General features: G+C 32.1%; 1 protein-coding gene across 2 annotated transcripts in view; it reads right to left on the reverse strand.

The window, feature by feature from the left end:
- Positions 1-16,602, reverse strand: part of LOC130441509 (glutamate receptor ionotropic, kainate 2) — a 111,442-nt gene that overhangs the window by 72,853 nt on the left and 21,987 nt on the right. For both annotated transcript variants that reach the window (XM_056775225.1, XM_056775227.1), the window contains exon 3: positions 12,642-12,797. In XM_056775225.1, the coding sequence (XP_056631203.1) occupies positions 12,642-12,797 (156 nt within the window). The remainder of the gene's footprint in view (positions 1-12,641; positions 12,798-16,602) is intronic.

Raw genomic sequence — 16,602 nt, forward strand, 5'->3', positions numbered from 1 at the left:
GATAAATCCTCGATTAGAATTTCATACGCAAAAAATAAACCAGATATCTAAGAACGTATCCCAAAAAACAGTTCTTTATTAAAGCAAAGCGTGGAAACTAAATTAATTAGGAGGAAAGAATGAGAAAGACATAATGAGAAAAAGGTCGTATCAGGAAATTAAGAATCTGTATGATGAACAAGAAATTAAAATAATTATAAAATCAACAAGACATTGAGACCTGGTACACTTAGAAAGAATACCGGAAACAAAAATGTCAAAGACTGATATAAATCTGGCAGCAATATGGAAAAAAATCCATGATATAGTTTGACGTTTTTTTTTAAATGTATGTCAAATATGAACAAATTGTAAAATTTATGAATTTTTTAATGTATTCTGTTTTTTTCATTCATAAGCAGCAGATATAATTCTATAAATAATAAAATAAGCTTAGGATAGATGACTTTAACGCTCATAATAATATTTATTTAAATAAATCAATAAGTTTATTGTTATTTATTATTATAAATATGAAAGCGTGGATGTTTGTTACGCTTTCACGCAAAAACTACTTGTCGAATCAGCATGAAACTTTGTACACATAATCTGGGAGGTACTAGAAGTAACATAGTATACTTTTTATATAAAAAATATTTTTTACGAAAATAAGAAAGAATTTTGTCAACAAATATCAACATTTTGCTAATTCAGCTCCATCTAACATACAGTAATGAAGTTCAAACCCTAAAAACTATATTATCGACGGTCAAGTCAATCTTATATATTAAAAAAATTGATGATTTCCATTCCGTGTCCGTTCAGGCGTTCTACCCAACCGATTTGCTTAATTTTTTCTTAAATGAAACGTATTGATGCACAGATCAGCCATCAACCATCGGATTTCATTTAATTTTCACCATTCTCAAGTTATACTCAAATGCGATTTCCCCCTGTACATTACTTATGGGAGTTTTTCACATACACACGTTCTATCCTCAATATCTCAGGTTCTATTCAAGATAGAGACTTCGTTTTGGTTTAAGAACACTCGCTGAAACACCCTCTTTCTTTTGAGTTTTTGAACACGTAAATCGGTTGAGTTGGACAGGAGCTAGGCGCGGACATTCAATGTGGAGTTATGGATTTTTGTAGGTTTTTGGCAATTTTTCTACATTCAAAGATCTATATCTCAGGTTCTAATATAGGTACAGAGTTCGTTTTGATTTAAGAACACTTGCTGAAACACCTTCTTTCTTTTGAGTTTTTGAACACTTAAATGGATTGAGTTGGATAGGAGCTAGGCGCGGACATTCAATGTGGAGTAATGGATTTTTGTAGGTTTTTGGCAATTTTTCTACATTCAAAGATCTATATCTCAGGTTCTAATATAGGTACAGAGTTCGTTTTGGTTTAAGAACACTCGATGAAACACCTTCTTTCTTTTGAGTTTTTGAACACTTAAATCGGTTGAGTTGGATAGGAGCTAGGCGCGGACATTCAATGTGGAGGAGTTATGGATTTTTGTAGGTTTTTGACAATTTTTCTACATTCAAAGATCTATATCTCAGGTTCTAATATAGCTACAGAATCCGTTCTTTTCTATTATAATGATTTCTGATATTTAATCTATAAATTTTTGAGTTTTAGTTACAATGGTACCTTCAGTGACTGTCACTGAAAGCGTATGTTCAAAAAATGCCTCGGAAGCGTAAATCTACATTATCTAAAAATTCGTCACGGGCCTTAGCACCAAGAAATGAAGTGGTTAATAAGATTAACACCGACATTTTAAAAGATGTGCAAGGAGAAATGGGGGAATATTTGTCGATGGATACAATTATGGATACTGAACTAAGTACTTCATAGTCAAGTTTTTAATTTCCCTTGAACTGTCAGTACCAGTAATGCTGATGCGCAATCTAGATGATCCTCGGCTATGCAATGGAACAAGGCTTCGTATAACAAAATTGGGGCAGAATATACTTGGTGCTACTACTTTAACAAGTGTCGGCAAGGGAGAAAGTGTTATCATACCTGGGATTCCCATTATTCCAACTGATCTTTCCTTTCAATTTAAATGAGTTTAGTTTCCGGTCAAGCTTAGCTTTGCTGTTACTATAAACAAGGCACATTACAGGTAGCAGGAGTGCATTTAGAAAAGCCATGCTTCTCTCTTGGCTAACTATATGTAGCGTGTTAACATGTATTTAATGCCCGGAATTTACCCATATTTGTAATATAGTCTACGAAAATATTCTAGATTAATACTCAGCATTTTATCTTTTTAATTGTTAGAATTCCAAACTATTTATTTTTGTTACAGGAAAATATATTTTAACATTTGTTATTGTATTTCAATAAAGCGTGTTTTGAAACTTTAAAAATCGATAATACTAACCAAGCAATAAAATAAAGTTATAACTTATTTAATGGATTCGATAAGAGCGAAGCCGCGGGTAAAATCTAGTATATTATAATCTTAAGTGATATTACGAACCAAACAAACTTTTCTCAAATTTCTAGTTTACATATTAACTGTAATTAGTAGTCTTCAGACAATTACACCTAAATACATAATTGTAAGTTTTCGATGACATTGGATGTTTGCTACTCAGTGTTGTGAATGTTGACGTTGTTCTCATCGAGTCATTCATCATCTTGGTGTTTCACATTTTAAATAATGCTCATCAATTCATCAGCATGACAAGCAGACATTTTTATAGTAGATTGAATTTATTCCTAGTCGCCGCATGCAATTGTTCTTTAATTAATATCAACTTCCTGGTCGGACTTTGCCTTGCGAATGCCACACTTTTTTGTAATTTTTTGGCATTTCTTGAATTTTCTAACATTAATTTCCTTTGCTTTGCTTAAAACATGTTAAATTGTCAATCCTACCGAAACCCTATTTGGTTCTAAGCGAGTACCTAAACCTAAACGTAAATTATTTGTGGAAATCCCCGAAAATGCGTTTCGGTTTCAAGCGTAGACAATATGTGGGTTGTCATATAAGTAAAAAGTAGTTAATTGTTGCCGATTTAATCACCATCTAAACCCTCCAACCCCTCCTATCAACAATAATAAGCAAAGTAAATACCCTCCAGCCACCTATAGTGTTTACGAAATATTTAAACGCCCTCTCTAACCCTATGTGAAGCCTTAAAGAATTCCTTTATAATTTGTAATAGTATTATATTCGAGAGTAATTACCAATATTCGTTTATTGAATAAAAAGTGTTGTGGTATTCTTAAAGTTTGCGACGAGGGTTAAGTTTTGAAATATGGCAAAACTGATTTGAATATGTGAAATCTGACATTGCTAATAACATAAAATTTGACATTTTCGATGGTGAACGTACTCAGAACCTAACCACCGTGCTTCATTGGTTTTCCGAATTGAAACGCACTTCGTTATTGGATGAATTTCGTGAAGGTCGTCCAAAATTGTCGACCAATTAACTGTTTGGGTCTTCCAAGATTAGCCAAATCCAACAAAATTTGTTTGCATATGAAGCAAATTGTCGTCTGTTTCTTCGAAACAATAAGACATGCCACCACCGTTCCATTAGAACAACGTGTGGCAGAAAACGAATCATCCTCCACCACGACAATACGAGTTCTTACCCAGTACTTCGACCAAAAACGTTTTTGAATAGTCAAATAATCCAATCGAAGATTCAACCGCCGTACCATTCCTTCTTTGGTACCTAATCATTTCTTTTTATACGCGATGTCAACGTTTTTCAACACTTAAAGAAGCGGTTGATGCGTTCAAATCACATGTTTTGGAGGTACCGCAATCGGAATAGAAAAAACGTTAATTGGCTCAAACCCACGCAAGAGTCTTAGTGGAAATATTTTGAAAAATATGAAAACCATATCCAATTATACATATTCGTTTCAATTTGTCTATCTGAAAACTTAAGTAGCACTCCTCGTATATGGTTATTTCAAATACTGGTTTATAGATTACTAGTATTACCGATGAGAAATCACTCATTCTGTATATTTTTGTCTTACGAAAAAAAGAATAAGTAAAAAAGTATTTTAACCATCTCATTTCTAATGTTGTTTTATCATTAATTTAACCGTAGGTCCCTTTTTTTATTAACGATTATATCCCCAGATAATCCTGAAGGTAAATCTAAACTAAATAACTTTTTCCGTTGAACGTATTGAAAAGTTTGTGGTTGAAATCCCTTTAACCCCAAAAGTTATATCTCAGGTATATAGCTAACACCTTCTCTGATGATAATTATACCCGTAATAATTTGGAATTCTGCCCAAATTTCGCAACGGACTAATCTGGTACGGATTACACACGGAATTCACAATCCCCTGATTAACTAACTTTTAATTTCTAGAGAGGTTTCACTCCATTTTGGCTAATTTGGATAAATGAACGGAAAACATTTTTCCTACGACCACCAAGTAGCTTATTTCACACATGTACTAAAAAATAACAAAACATACGTATATTGAAATGCTTCTCTTTCTTATGTTATATATGGTCTCGAACGATAGAGGAAATACACGAATACAATATGAATCTGGCTGGGTGCCGATAGGCAAAAGGCCAAATTTAAGAAGACTGAAGATATGATATAAGAATATAAGAAAATATGATTTTTTGAGGTTATAATAGTGTTTTCAATAAAAATTAAAAGTTTGTTGTGATTTGTGTTCAAATACATATTAGTGTCTGCAAGATAATTTTGACGTTAAAATTACTCAGTAATGTATAAATTAGTTCAATGAAAATTTATTCTTCGTAGTGAAGGAAAATATTCTTCATGACTGTTTTGAGTTTACTAACAGGTAAGATAAAAGCAAAAACATTTATTGTTCTATTGGTTCTTTTCTTGTTCTTTAGTTATAAAATGTTTCATAATCATTTTTTTCATCTCTATTATTACAAAATAAAAAATATTTTTTTGTGAGACTTTCCAACTTTTCAGCACACGTTTATAAACTTTTCAACACATGTGCGATATTGTTTAATTGACTTTCTTATTTAAAAAATACGTTTTTTTGAAGAATTTTTTACGTTGTCGTAGGAAAAATAGTGTACTTAACTCGTTGAAAGTGTATTTCGCACTCGCTACGTGGCTCGTGCAAAACAGTAACTAGTGCGAAATGTATTACGTTCCAAACTCGTTATGTAATATTATTATAATGTAATAGAATTTTCAAACGATTAATTTTTAAATTATAAACATTGAAATTGACAAAATATCAAGGTTTTTTCCCCATAACGTCTTGGTAATGAGAAAATGAATGAAAACAGAATCACAAAGAAAATGGGTAAGAAATATTCAAATCTGTTCTCTAAAGATAGTCTCATATTTCTTAGCTCAGTTTAGTTGTAATTCCACGACAAAATTAGATTTTTCCTCAATTCCTTTTAGCCGTTTTAGAAGTAACAATTTTTTATATAAATTTTTTGATAACTTCATTAAACTATTAACACTTTTAACAATGTTTACATAAACAGAAAACTGCTGGGTTTCTATGGCCAATTGCACAGGTGCGATTACATTATTTAGAGGGCGTCTCATGAATAATGCCAGCTTCCAATATTCACTTCGTACTCATTAAAATGAAAGACTTAATATTCGTATTCTATGGTTTCAAACCCAACGTAGAGCAAGCTCTTGGAGACATTGGTGAAACCATTCATTGGGCTTAGATACAAAATATTGTCGCCCTGCCTTTTCAACATCTCCTTTAGATCCTTCCTCAAACCATTGATCTGAATAAATAGTAATCTAATAGTGCAAGGTCTGGAAAAAATGCTGGATGGAGTAGGAGCATACATATACCTCGGCTTAGCTATGTGGAAAGATTTCGAAGTACATTAAACCCCTATAATTCCACCAGATACTCAAGACTTCCCGCTTCAATTGACCATCTGGTAATTGCCTTTTGTCCAACCAGTATTTATCCATGTTCGGGTTCTCTTGATGATCATCTTCAGGCAGAGCAAGGAGATTTTTAACTCGACGTTTCGCTTCAATCTCTTTAAAAGCTTCTAGAAATTTTACTTGAAGATTTTAAATAGTGATCTTTAGGAGATCCAAGGGAGTTCGATAATTGCTGGTACTAAGTTGGTGTCACGTTCGCTCATTATCTGTATTTTCATTTAACATACATATTTTCTTTGTAGTCACGGTTATTTCAAACTTTTATTTCCAATAATGTCTGATTAATACATTAATTTATATATTTAATTGCCTCAAACGCTTGATACGTACATTTTAGATTTTTTTTATCATAAAGTTATGGTCTATCCATAGCGATTAAATTACCTTTAGCAGCAAATCTTAACAAGTCCAATCAACCCGACATAACACAAAATCTGTATTAGGACAACACTTGGATGACATTGCAAAAATAGTTGGAATATGTGGTAAAAGAAGAAATGGTAGACAAACCAGAAAATCTTTACTGTGAAAACACGATGGAGGAGTTCGAAAGTTACATATTTTTCGAAAAAGAAACAAAGACAAACAAGGTACAGGCTCAGAAGCACATCATGTGAATATATGGAAACATGTGGATGCTTTTTATTGTTTAGAAGAACTTCTTATTATGTCTTTAAATACTAAAGTATTGATGAAATTTAGTTTCATCTTCCATTAGATATTTTGCGAATAATATATAGCATCTTTCTTCCTTTCTAAATGCAAGTATTTTATTACTCATACTTCCGCGGAATTTCGATAAACTTCATCATCTTCTTCAGTTAGTACACACATTTTTATAAACTGCCAACGTCAGTAAAGAAAATACCTTAAGACTCTCTCTTTTAAATTCGTTATACCACAATTGCTCGCGAGGAGCTTCTATCAAGAAATGCCCGTTGTAATTTTACGATTACACTTTGTGGTTTACTTAAACTTCCAAGAGTTTTGCCGCGAGGACCAAGTAAGTGTAATTCGATTAATTTCAATGGGTATTGAAACTACGGTTTTCTAATATGATCCGACATCCAAAAGATAGATTGGCATCGGAAAGGAGATTCTGTACCAAAACAAACAAAGGTCACAAAAAGTGATGGCTACGATTTGTTGGAACTGCAAGGATATTCTTTCGATTAACTTTAAGGAATCAAATACCATCGTGAACACGGCATATTAATCTGATTACTAAGGCAGTTGCTTTTAAAAATGATCGAAAAGTGTATGCTTGCTTCATAATAATGCTCCAGTCCACAATGCTTTGGTTTGCAAGGCCATTATGACACGAATGTGTCCTTACAGAAATTGAACACCCACAATATAGCCCTGATATGGTCCCGCCCGATTATTTTTTCTTCGCAAAAATGGAGGCCGGCTTAAGAGGCAGAAGATTTAATGGCGACGATGAAATTAAACTGTCGATGTAGGAACATTTCGACTCTAAAATTCATCATATTTTTTATAATAACATAGAAGCTTTGTGCTATTTTTATATAATCCGTCATATTTGCATATCCCATTCCTTAATCGCTTCAGCATGCATTATAATTAAACATTTTTATCAGCCGAGCATGTTTTAAAAACAATGTTTTTATTTCAAATACGATGCAATGCTTCAATCTGCATCGTTAAAACTATGAAATTACCAATCTATAATATGTGCCACAATCTGTTCCGAGCATTCCAATTGCAGACATTTCTACATCATAAAATTGTACGTGCAGGGTTCTCGAATATCCTATAAATGAAAAGCTATCGTAAACTGTGAGCAAACATTGAAAATTTCTGTGTATTTCCCCTGCATTCAACGCTTTTTAAACGTATGGATTTATTGTTAGTAAAGGGTGATTTTATATTTATCTATTATATGAAATATGGTGGTGTTTTATCTATTTTCGCATTGAAAAATATTATCTCAAATGACGTCCTCAATTTTTTATCGCATATTAGATTGCATAGAATTATACATTGACCAACTTAATATGGCGGAAGACTCCTTTTATTTTTCTGTGTGCTCCGTAGAAAATGATGTGTAGTTAGTCTCAATCTGTTCATCACGGGGAAAGAGCTTGGAAGTCTGATTAAGTAATCAAGGTTATATTAATTTTTTTAGAAAATTTGCACGCAAAGCTATCTTGATACTGTCTGAAATGTTTATTTCCTGCTTAAGCAGTTTTCGCAGCATATATTCATGAACTACCCCGTTGAGTAAGGGTTTCAATCTCATGAACTACATCAGTTTAAACTAACTACGTTTAACTTTAGATGAGGATCTATGACAAAAACTAGGTTGATAAACATTGGTAAAAATCAGGCTTTCAACTCTGAATTTAGATCATCTCTGAATTTGACTGGGTATTTGAAAAATACGAAGAAAATACATACACAAAAAATTGTTTTATATATAATAATTCAAGACCAAAATTAGCCAAATATATACATAAATTTGTTTGTTAGTCTCGCGAAAATTCGACCGATTTGGCTAATTTTGATGAATAAATATAAAAATGATCCGAATGAAATGAAAACAGAAATTTTGTTTTTCCTCGATGACATAAAATTTCTGAACGCAACCATAATATTTGACATTTGACAATCAACTATATGTCGATTGATGAATCTTAAGTTTTGTCACAAATAAAATTTCAGAACGCAACCATAATATTTGACATTTGACAATCAACTATATGTTGATTGATGAATCTTAAGTTTTTTCACAAATAAAATTTCAGAACGCAACCATGATATTTGACATTTGACAATCAACTATATGTTGATTGATGAATCTTAAGTTTTGTCACAAATAAAATTTCAGAACGCAACCATGATATTTGACATTTGAAAGCCAACTGTATGTCGATTGATGAATCTTAAGTTTTGTCACAAATAAAATTTCAGAACGCAACCATGATATTTGACATTTGAAAGCCAACTGTATGTCGATTGATGAATCTTAAGTTTTGTCACAAATAAAATTTCAGAACGCAACCATGATATTTGACATTTGAAAGCCAACTGTATGTCGATTGATGAATCTTAAGTTTTGTCACAAATAAAATTTCAGAACGCAACCATGATATTTGACATTTGAAAGCCAACTGTATGTCGATTGATGAATCTTAAGTTTTGTTACTAATTATATTTCTGAACGCAGCTATAATATTTGACATTTGACAGCCAACTAACATGTCGATCCATCGTCTATGTCGATCGATAGCTCAGACAAAGAGTGCATCCCTCTATCTTAGTGATTACCGTAACGTGCGCGAGAAGTTTCTTTACTTCCTTTGTGATAGTGATATGTCAAGTTATGTGGTCTTCTTTTGTGATAGCAACACTTTACTGTTGTTGTTGTTGTTAGACATTGGCAATAATAAAGTCGCAGTGGATTCATCACATTACCCACAGATTTCTGACACATCACAGACTTAAAAGAGGAGCTTATTCTGATTGTTTTCCCAGATATAACGCACCAGTTCAATAAACCAGGATAACGTAGTCAACTATCCTACGGAATTGCCTGGTTTACCACCTCACAATTTTCAGCTAAAAGTAGGATCAGTTGTCATCATGCTGCTATATTAATCAACCTCGACTGTGCAATGGACCAATGACTGTGAAAAAGGTGGTGAATAACGTCATTGAGGCAACAATCATAAAGGAAAAATACAAAGGATATATACCGATGTCTCCAACGGATTTACCATTCGATTTTAAACGTTTACAATTTTCGGTACGTCTGGCCTTTGCGATGACCATAAATAAATCGCAAGTCCAGTCGTTGGAAGGTTGCGAAATCAACTTGGAGTTTCACTGTTTCGCGCATGGACAAACAAAACAATGAAAATAGTTTATCAGAAAGCTTAAAATTGATTAACAGATTGTATCATAACTGTGTGTGTGTGTCTGTCAATATCAAATTGAAATAGCCAACATCATGTATAATTAATCGAAAATAATAATGAAACTTCATTCATACCGAGCATTTTTTAATTTGTTCTATTAAAGAAAGAATTTATTAGAACAAAGTTTATTTTATACAAAAGTTAGATCTTTCATTTATCGATTGAGGCAGTACGAAGTCTGCCGGGTCAGCTGGTCAAAAAATTTTAAAATTTTATTCAAACTTCAGCTGCAAGTTTTTCAATTTTTGTCTACGTGTATGAAATCAATTTTTCTTGTTGCACTTAGTTGAACCTCTTATCTTATTGCAATATAAACAAATATTTGAAGATAGTAGTTGCTTATACCATGTGGTACATAATATATTTACAGCTAAACTCAATATGAGAAAGTAAACTGTCCATTTACTACTTCAAACGTTAACAGATGCATAAAAGCAAAATGGAAAAGACATTTTTGAAGTATTAGTTACAATGGATGATCCAGGGATCCATCCCTATGATGTTAAAATCAAAATGCAAAGTGGAGAGTGGAAATGACGAGGTTCACCGCTGATGAGAAAATTTAAGATGCCACCTTTAGCAGGCAAGTTCATCTTAACTGTATTTTTGAATCTTGAAGACGTAGCAAAGATATCAGCTCTCGTATAATTATTTGTATTTATGCGATCTTCTAAATATTAATATCAAATTCTTAGTTACATCAACCATGAAACATAAGACTTGAAAACAAATCATGAAACGGATAAAAAAATAGTTCCAAAAATAGTTACTTTCTGTACTATTTGTAGTTTATTCCATACATCATCCCGAAGATAGTTAAAGAGAAATTTGTTTTGAATAGTTATTTGATTATTTTTATAATACTACGTACAGACTACAGGATATAATCGATATATTGACTGTGCTGTTCAAGATGTATAATTATTCATATCGGAAGGAAATAATTCAACATCAAACGAAGAGAAGTGTCAGAGTAGAAAATTAAGTTTCATGCTACAACAACCTGTCTTAAGGTTTTATTATTTTATGGGCTTTATTAATGATTAACTTAGACTGGGTGAGTGAGGAGGAACGTTCCAAATTACCGATTACAATTTTTTGAAAACTTTGTTAAACACGTTGTTATTAGGATTTCTTGAATGTGGAGACTGATATACTACTCTATATACTAGTTAAATAAATTAAATCAGCCTCAAAACTTCAATTAATCTTGAACATATGATATACAGGGTGTCCCACGACGAGTTGAAACTATCTGTATATGGCAAAATACTTATAGTAAAATCATGAAAATTTTTCAAAGATGGCCAACTCTACCGAAAGTCGACTGCAACTTTGTTATTTTGAATATAATACCCTGTATATTAATACATTTTTGAAATGTACGTAAAATTTTAGTATGATTTTGCCTGAGAACTTTTTTCTAAAAATGCTTAATTTTTGAGTTATTAATTTTTTTTTTAAAATTGACCTTTGCAGACCCTTATAAATTATTTTTTTACTAGGATACCCTTAAAGATATGAAAATGGTTTCTATTCGTTTGCTTTTAACAAGGTCAGATATTATTGAATATATGTTGAAAAGTTTTTTATTTCATACAGGGTGTGAATAAAAAGTGTTCAAACTTTAACTTCATAAATATCAAATTTCTTCATTTTTTAAATAGATCCGGTTTTTCTATTTTAATGCATTCAGGGGTAAAAAATAAGAAAATTCATGTAAGTTATCCAGATATTGAATGTTTTCTGTAAATTTTTATAGATGCAGATGTGGTCTAAATTTTATTTTGGCCCGTTGATACAAACACTAAGAAATAAAAAAGTATTTTTCTTTATCTCGGAGGTCTATCAAGGTCTGTAAAATTGTATTTTTTAACAAAACCATTTCCATATATTTAATGGTATTCTCGTTAAAAAACAATTTATAAGGGCCTACAACGGTCAATTTTTTTACAAAAAACTCAAAAAGTATGCATTTTTCAAAAAAGTTTTAAGACGAAATGATGCTAAAATTTTACTTAGATTTCAAAAATGTATTAATATACAGGGTGTTTACAGGCTCGACGTGGGACACCTGTATTAAATGTAAAAGATTTAACATCCAGTAATTGTGCGAAAAATCTTCATTTTCACGTGGAAATTCCGGTGGTTGTATTAATAATTTTTGTAGTTAAAGTTTCATGTGTGAAGAGATAAAAACTTTTGCTATAATGTAAACAAATATATTGAAGAAGAAACCATAAAAGGATGTGTGTAGAACTGGAACCAAGAACAAAAAAAGTTGATGACATAAAAATCAGAACATGCGGATAAAAATACTAGTAATAGACAAATAAGGGAAAATTGAAAATGGGGAAAGTGATGGACAGAGATCACAATACAGAAAAATAGGAGATAAAGAGGAAAAATAAGATATGACAAGTGAAGAACGTACAACCGAAGAAGTTAATATAAAAATTAGAGGGTTTCTAGTTATAACAAATTGAGTAATAATAGTAATAAAATAAAGCAAAAAACAAAATGGGTATAAAGACAATATAAAAAAATTATAGAAGAAGACGAAGAAAACTATGGATTGAAAAAATGTAGAAAGCAGCAATGTTCAAACGGGAAGGAATAAAAGATCAAACGAAAGATAGAAAGGCACGGAGAAAAAAGTATATGGTATGACCCCCTAAAACAGCATAAAAAATATGTGTATAAAGAGTCAAAATGTATACAACAGCGAAATACATGTAATTAATATTTTGTATTCCATTCACGCATTCTATATTACAAAATTCATTGAAATCACCTTTTTTTGAAGCGTGGAAACTATCCTGCGGGGGTATTTTTTCGATTTGTGCACTGAGCTTTGATCTCGGTAGGATAGAGCGATCGTTATTGATTTTCTCTACGGCGTATCGAAATGCAATTTCCTGTTTATCGTCAGCAGGATGGAAAAGGCCACCTGCAACAAATGTAAACAATCAAATATGAATTAGGATACGAATAGAGCTTCGGCTTTTGCGTTACTGCATAAAAGCAAGAGGAAAACTGTACAAAAATAAAGTACGTATCTGCGGGACTTAATTATTATTCATGAACTAATAACAGTGTTGTGAGAGACGACATTATTTTTGATAAATATGTGATATGTAATTTGATAGTTTGTATAAATATTATGATCAGATTTACAGAATTGATTTTCTAATGAGAATTCATCGACATATATTAAATCTCAAACTTTATCTAGACCTATATAATATAATAATATACAAATGATGAAACTACAACCTGTAATTGTTTTATATTTAAATTTTTTGCTACATCAATGTAGCTTTTATTATTTCGGTGCAAAATTTTCAACAAATAATCGTCGTTTATTTGATTCCTCCTTTCCAGCTCTTTCAAATACTCTTAGCATAACTTCGAAGAATGCTTGGAATCTTTGTCATGCTGGATGACCAGAACGTACTACATTCTCCTTTAATATCTTTCATGGCTTTCTTTCTTCCAAATTCCTTTAATTTTCACCAGGTCTCTAGTTGCATTACGTTCAAAACATCTCCAAACCGTCACCGCAACACCGACGTGTTATGGATCTAACATTTTATTTTGAAGTCTTTTGAGGTTTCTTCACTGCTATCCACAAAAAGCCAACTTCTCTCTTTTTTTCACTGTAGAAGTACTCAAAAGCAGATCCCTAGATTCATTGATCTGAGCTGCTTTTTTTGGGCCTGGGAGACGTTGATCACGTTTACTGATCAATACAATTCATTTATGCTTAGCGGTTGTTGTTTTTCGAGACTGCCCTGAACGTTTTCTTTTCCCAAGTGCCTGGTAGATCCATATTTTTTCATTTTATAAGCCACGGTATGTCGAGGTAGTTCGCAAAATGGATCCCTAGGCCGGGCATGTCCAGCTACTATCTTTTTGTAAAAATTTGGCGAATTCGCGCCCCGTTTTCTGAGCGGCGTCTTTCATAAATTCATAAATTCATAAATCATTTTTTTTTCAGTAGCAGGCGGTCTATTTACCATATTTCTTTTAAATAATTTCTAGAGCCTTGTAGAATTTTATTTAGGAATATAAATGATTTGTGTGAACGCAGTTAGTTTGTTTTAGAATAAATAGTCGTAGTGAAAAGAACTAATTAGTAGAATTAATCGCAGAATTCATTTAAGTGATATTTATAAGTAAATTATTATAAGTTAAGTGTATTTTAAAGTATGTAAATAAGTTAAGAACGTAAGATAAAGTGTTTATTAATATAGAAATAGTGTAAATAAAAACAAAAAAAAATTACAATTTTTATATAAAATATATTCCTATTCAAAAGTTATTTCTAAACTGTCCTAAATTCTGAACTAAATAGATATATTTGTAATTATTGATTGAAATTTGTTTTCTTCAGAGCCTGAATTCAGAATTGCTTAATTGTGCTTGAAAATATTGAACGGCTGCACCAAATTTTTGGAGTTTGGTAAATTTTGATAATGGTAAGAAAGGGAGAGAGGTTTCGGCTTATGTTTAATGAGTTATTTCGTTAACATTCGTTAATATTCTCGTGGTCAACATTGTACATATTCAGTACATATAAATATTTATTCTCATGAAATTTGTCTTGTCTTACATCAGAAATGAAAGCTTCTTCATTGATAAATTTCTAAATTAACTTGAAATTTCTTGTCGATAGAAGTAGAAAACGAACAGCTAAATTTAAAATTTCCTATGCAATTTATTACCGACCTAAAGTTTAGAATTGTCAACAAGTCGAATCAAAGTAATCGACGTAATTTCTTAAGTTCGACAGAATGGGATAAACAGGATAAATAATCTTTACAAAACGGAGGTCCTGTCCAAGTATTTTTATAGAAAATATAAATGGAGGTATCATTTTTATGATATTTCCACTTTATAGCACAGCTAAAAGTAAATGGGAATTCCATCTTATATAATGTTCAGCTCTTTATAAAGAAAATAAGATACTGGTTTTTGCTTTATTATTGAATGAAGTGGGTAAAAATAAACTGCACAGATTTATGAAATTTTATATAGATGGAGATACCTAATTATATTTGAATTCCATAAATAAAACAACAAATAGAAACATTTGTATAAGTCTTCATGCTTTGATTTGATCTCAAATATCACTATACACAATAAATTGGAGCTTAGCGAAGAATAATCAAATGTAACATTAAGTAAAATTATTGGTGATCGTTATAATGTTTTATTTAGTCAGTTAGTAGAGATTGAGTTAGATAAATGTTATCAAATATCTTAATGTTGTAGGTTAGTCAGATTTGATTGGCAATTTGCAGACAATATGTAAGAAACGCCAATTGTTTGCATTCAATTAATTATTGGTACTAATTTCAGATGGTCTGAATACATCCTTTCGAAAAAGAATTTATGATTTCGCAGCAGATGTGATAATGAATGAGAAAGGACAATGATTTCGACAGCAGATCTGATCATGGATGAAGAAGGAGAAATTCACTGAATCTATACAAACTTGGGGAAGAATCGGTATCAAGAGAAGTTAATTAATTCTGGACAACATATAAGATAATGGATGGGGAAGTAACATGAATTTATTCAATAAAAGCTGGAGTTGAAATCATTTTAAAAGTAATAAATACATGTTTTGCTAGCTTCAGCAGCTTCTTCGAAAAAGGATAACAAGTTCATGTTTATCTAATCTTTCATGGTTCTAGATTAATCACTACTATCAATCCACGCCACTGCCTTTATTTGCAGAGCTGGTACTTGAGCTGTGAAAAACTGTGAATCATTCCAAACGTTTAAACCTCTAATACGTGGATGCGGCAAACTTCATTACCATATACAACAATCCGTTGTTATCATTTGTACGCCAAAACAAACAAACAGCACTTGTACCAACGAAGGCCATGGCTTGTCTACAGAGACGTTGGAAATCATATTGGAAAGATCGAGCTTCAAGCTAAATAGCTGACTAACCTTTGACGCAAGCCTACTTTTTGTGTAGCTCGTTACTTAATAAGTACACCTCGTACATCTTTATGCAATTTTAGGCTTTAATCTCACAGTGAATGCATATCCCATACGTTATAAATCAATTTAAAAAAAGTTTTAAGATTTATGTTCGGTATTAAGCTTGAATAACAACCGTGAGAAGAGCCTTGAAGAAAGTAAAAGTTTTCGATTTCATTTTAATATCACCGTATTGGATTTTAAGATGTAAAAACAATTGCGAGTGTTGAAACAAGTCCAAGGGGAATAGGGAGTTGAGAGTTTTCGGGAGAAAGTTAAATTGGTAGATCGGAATTGCAAACATAATGAATAAAAGTTTTAGAGTCAAGTCAAATATTGCGCACGTGGAGATTTTAATGAAAAGAACTGGACTACGAGGTCTGGCTATTAAATAACGAAACTGCGCGGCTAGAGGGCGCCCTAGACGGGTGGGATAAAAATCGAGTAGTGCGTTGAGTATCTAGATATCTTGTCTATGTACGTCCCAAAGCACGTTTTCGTCACTATTATAGTATTTGTGCAGTAGCGGTTTGAAACGAACTTGTTTTTTTCTCGGGCCGAAAACCCTGTGTGACGAAAAACAGGAGCAGCGTTTCAATCTCAAATTTCTGGTAAAATTGCTGCAAGAGGTCTACGAAGACAATTCCCTATCTCGTGTGCGTGTTTTTGAGTGGTGTAAGCGCTTTAGTGAGGGCCGAGAGAGCACTGAAGATATTCAGCGCCCAGGTCGCCTTGTGACTGTTTGAACTCCGAAA

This window comes from Diorhabda sublineata, chromosome 3 (assembly GCF_026230105.1).
Source record: "Diorhabda sublineata isolate icDioSubl1.1 chromosome 3, icDioSubl1.1, whole genome shotgun sequence".
Classification (NCBI taxonomy): domain Eukaryota; kingdom Metazoa; phylum Arthropoda; class Insecta; order Coleoptera; family Chrysomelidae; genus Diorhabda; species Diorhabda sublineata.